Source organism: Martes martes, assembly GCF_963455335.1.
Source record: "Martes martes genome assembly, chromosome: 9".
Taxonomy (NCBI): Eukaryota; Metazoa; Chordata; class Mammalia; order Carnivora; family Mustelidae; genus Martes; species Martes martes.
Genome location: NC_137896.1, coordinates 131683988 through 131688571, shown reverse-complemented (window position 1 = coordinate 131688571; position 4584 = coordinate 131683988). Strand labels below are relative to the sequence as shown.

Genomic DNA, 4584 nt, shown 5'->3' with positions numbered 1-4584 from the left:
GTGCCCTTAAAATAAATATTATTATTACTCAACCTTTCTGAATCTGCCCTTCTTACTCTGTAGTAACAGGCTGCAAGCTGATTTTTCCTTATTTTGTCAGAGCGGTTTTAGGTCACAGCAAAATTCAGCAGGAAGTACAGAGACTTTCTGCATTCCCCGGGCTCTGCTCCGGCTCAGCTTTCCCCACTGTCAGTATCCCGCACCAGAATGGCCCGTTTGTTATCTTCGATGAACCTACAGTGACACAGCATTACCGCCCAAAGTCCGTAGTTTACGTCGGTGTTCACTCTTGCTGTTGTACATTCTGTGGGTTTGACAAATGTAAAATGAAACATATCCACCATTACAATGTATCATCAGAATAGTCTCACTGCCCTAAAAACCCTCTGGGCTGTCCTAGTCACCTCTCCCTCTAGAATATATTTTTAAAAGACTTTATTTATTTGTTTGACAGAGAGAGAGAGCGCACACACAAACAGGGGGAGCAGCAGACAGAGGGAGAAGTGGGTTCCCCACTGAGCAGGCAGCTGGAGATGCGAGGCTCCATTTCAGGACCCTGGGATCATGACCTGAGCCAAAAGCAGGTGATTAACAGAATGAGCCACCCAGGTGCCCCTAGAATTTTTTTTTGTTTTGTTTTACTTATTCATTTGAGAGAGACAGAGAGACAGAGAGTACAAGCAACGGAGAGGCAGAGGGAGAAACAGACTCCCGGCTGAGCTGCGAGCCCCACTTTGGGCTCCATCCCAGGACCTGGAGATTGTGACCTGAGTCAAAGGCAGACGCTTAACCATCAGAACCACCTAGGCATCCCTAGAATATTTTTTTAAACACAGTCTCCGGGTTACAGATGATGCTCAATAATTTGTAATGTAGATCACGCTGCAAGCTAGTGCAAAGGTTCAGGCATACGATCGGCTGAAAGACAGCTGTGGCCAGGGGCCCGGTAGAGAGGGGCGGGTGTGGGAAGGGCACGCAGGCCTTGGGGGAGGCAGGAGCCTGGGGCTTGAAGGGCTCTGGAAGCTAGTGGTGGCAGTGGGCTGCAGAGAAATAGGAAGCCATGGACAGCAAGGATTTTGAGGCAGAATTTCAACCCGCTAGCCCAGCGTGGATCCATCCCCCAGGACCACAGGAACCTCTGGATGAAGCGGTGGCCCATCTGGGCTCTACTTCTATTGCGCTGTGTGATCTTGGGCAAGTCCCTTCTCTCCTACAGGGGCTGGACTGGATGTCCTACCCTGTGAAGGCGAAGAGGTGCCGCCCACAGTCAAACAGCGTTAGGGGATGTAGGGAACCTTCAAGGACAAGGCCAGATGAGGGGGGCGGGGGTGGTCTGAGACAAGGAGGGACCAGGGACGCAGGCTGGAGCGGCCTCTGAAGGGGCTTTCTCGGGCCCTTATTCCCGCCCGGCAACAGGCAGCCGCGCTCCTTCCCCGTCGTCCCCATCGGTCTTCTCTAACTTTCCAGCCTGAGCCGCCGGCCACTTTAAAGCCTGGGTTCCTGGCCCCCCGGTGACCCTCTGCGTGCCGGGGTGGGTGGGGGCGGTCGCGCGCTGCTGGCGGCGGCGGCGGCGGCAGCTGGGCCGGTCCGCCCAAGGGTTAACCCGTTCCCCGCAGCTGCCGCGCGTGCCTTGCAGAATTTCACCAGAAGAGGGTACAGTTGGAAAAGCTCTTGACGTCAGGCTGGAATTCCTATTGTGTTTAGAAACGGCTTGGGCAAAGCAAGCCCAAGTTCGCTCTCCGCGCACCTCGGCGGACTGCGTGGGTCCGGCCGCTCCGCGACTCGTGCCGCGCGGGAGGCGTCCGCGGGGACCCGCGCGGCTCCGGGACCTGCCCGCCGCTGCCCGCGCGCCCCGGGGCGGAGGACCGCCGCCCGCGAGGGGACCCCGGTCCCGTAGGAGGCCGAGCCGAAGCGGCGGGTCGCGCCGCCGCCGGGAGCGGGGTGAGTGCCCGGGGCGAGGCCGGCGGCCGCCAGAGCCTCCCCCCCCCCCGCCCGCGCGCCCCGGCGCCCGCATGCCCCGGAGCCCCGCCGCCGCCGCCGGGTGCATGCCTCCCCCGCGGCGCGCCCCTGCCGCCTGCCGCCCGCTCTGAGCGCCCCTCCAGGCAGGCGGGCGCCGGCGGGCTTCCCCGAGGGCGGCGCGCGGCTGGGACCCGCCGGACCCCCGGCTGGCGGCGGCGGCGGCGGCGGCGGCGGGGCGCGGAGCCGAGGAGGCTGAGCGGGCGCTCGCCGGGAGGATGGAGGCGGCCGGGGAGCGCAGCCTCCCGGAGCCGGGCAGCCAGGACTCCCGGGCCGGCGACGACATCGAGATCGTCGTCAACGTGGGGGGCGTGCGGCAGGTGCTGTACGGGGACCTCCTGAGCCAGTACCCGGAGACCCGGCTGGCCGAGCTCATGGGCTGCTTGGCGGGGGGCTACGACACCATCTTCTCCCTGTGCGACGACTACGACCCCGGGAAGCGCGAGTTCTACTTCGACAGGGACCCGGACGCCTTCAAGTGTGTCATCGAGGTGTACTACTTCGGCGAGGTGCACATGAAGAAGGGCATCTGCCCCATCTGCTTCAAGAACGAGATGGACTTCTGGAAGGTGGACCTCAAGTTTCTGGACGACTGCTGCAAGAGCCACCTGAGCGAGAAGCGCGAGGAGCTGGAGGAGATCGCGCGCCGCGTGCAGCTCATCCTGGACGACCTGGGCGTGGACTCGGCCGAGGGCCGCTGGCGGCGCTGCCAGAAGTGCGTGTGGAAGTTTCTGGAGAAGCCCGAGTCGTCGTGCCCGGCGCGCGTGGTGGCCGTGCTGTCCTTCCTGCTCATCCTCATCTCGTCGGTGGTCATGTGCATGGGCACCATCCCCGAGCTACAGGTGCTGGACGCCGACGGCAACCGCGTGGAGCACCCGACGCTGGAGAACGTGGAGACGGCGTGCATCGGCTGGTTCACGCTGGAGTACCTGCTGCGCCTCTTCTCCTCGCCCAACAAGCTGCACTTCGCGCTGTCCTTCATGAACATCGTGGACGTGCTGGCCATCCTCCCCTTCTACGTGAGCCTCACGCTCACGCACCTGGGCGCGCGCATGATGGAGCTGACCAACGTGCAGCAGGCGGTCCAGGCCCTGCGGATCATGCGCATCGCGCGCATCTTCAAGCTGGCGCGCCACTCGTCCGGCCTGCAGACCCTCACCTACGCGCTCAAGCGCAGCTTCAAGGAGCTGGGGCTGCTGCTCATGTATCTGGCCGTGGGCATCTTTGTCTTCTCGGCCCTGGGCTACACCATGGAGCAGAGCCACCCCGAGACCCTGTTTAAGAGCATCCCCCAGTCCTTCTGGTGGGCCATCATCACCATGACCACCGTGGGCTACGGCGATATCTACCCCAAGACCACTCTGGGCAAGCTCAATGCGGCCATCAGCTTCTTGTGTGGGGTCATAGCCATCGCCCTGCCCATCCACCCCATCATCAACAACTTCGTCAGGTACTACAACAAGCAGCGGGTCCTGGAGACAGCCGCCAAGCACGAGCTGGAGCTGATGGAGCTCAACTCCAGCGGTGCGGGCGAGGGCAAAGCGGGGTGCTCCCGCAGTGACCTGGACAGCCTGCCGCCGGAGCCCGTCGGGGAGGAGGGGCCGAGCTGGAGCAGCCGGCTGAAGATCTCCCACAGCGACACCTTCATCCCTCTCCTGACCGAGGAGAAGCACCATAGGACCCGGCTGCAGAGCTGCAAGTGACCAGGGTCTTCCGGGCACGGACTTGGCCAGTGGACGGAGGGACGGGTGTCACGGGCCTGCCAGTGACTTCCTGGGAGGGGCTGTCCTTTGTCCCCTCAATCGTCTCCTGAACAGAACTCTGAAGGCCCCCTCGGGCACCTCTGGTGAGGCTGGGTAAGACCCCCTTTAAGTTGCCGGCTGTCAGGAGCCTGTGGGGGAAAGAGGGGTGTCCAGGAGCCGCGGGCAGTGTGGGGTGTCGGAGGCCACGGTCTGGCTGATGGCTGGTTCTGTATCTCCTTCAATAAAGCCTCCTGCTCTGTGCACCCCCCTGCGTTGGAGGTTCTGTCCCAGGCTGGCTGTCCCCCCCCCCCCCGACCCCAGCCCTCAGATGTGGTGCAGGCGCACCCAGCGCCCAGCGGGAAGTAGGTGTGCAGCCCGGGGGGGGGGGGCTATTTTTAGTTGATCGCTTATTACAGAAGGGTTCACACCCAGGGTCAGCGCCAAGGAGCCTTGCCACATTCCAGGAGGCTCTGTGCTGGCGACTCCTTCATTCTGTTTCCTTCTGAGGAAAAGCTTGCTCCTGGGAGGGGAAGAGTTCCCCGAGCTAGAAACAGCAAGTGGCGGGGATACCACTTCTATATCACCTGTGGGAGGCCCTTCTCACAGCTTGTTTCCATTCCTTCCAGCAACCCTGCCAGTTAGGTATTCCCATTTGACAGATGAAGAAACTGAGGCCCGGGACCACACAGAGCAGGGATTCAGTCCCAGGTGTGAGGATCCCGAAGCCCGTCCTTTCTCTTTGTTTTGAGGTGGGCTTGGGCCAGATGCGTGCTTGGGCCTGCAAGGGAGGGAGGATATCTAGACAGGAGAAGGGCTGAGCTTCCTC

At 62.1% G+C, this 4584-nt stretch overlaps 1 protein-coding gene across 1 annotated transcript; it reads left to right on the top strand.

Moving 5' to 3' along the window:
- Positions 1 to 2234: 2234 nt before the first annotated feature.
- Positions 2235 to 4014, top strand: KCNF1 (potassium voltage-gated channel modifier subfamily F member 1; the record flags this gene model as incomplete). Its single annotated transcript, XM_080813744.1, has 1 exon — positions 2235 to 4014. The coding sequence occupies one exon, from the start codon at positions 2235 to 2237 to the stop codon at positions 3717 to 3719; it is 1485 nt and encodes a 494-aa protein (XP_080669870.1). The 3' UTR covers positions 3720 to 4014.
- Between the last annotated feature and the right edge of the window lie 570 nt (positions 4015 to 4584).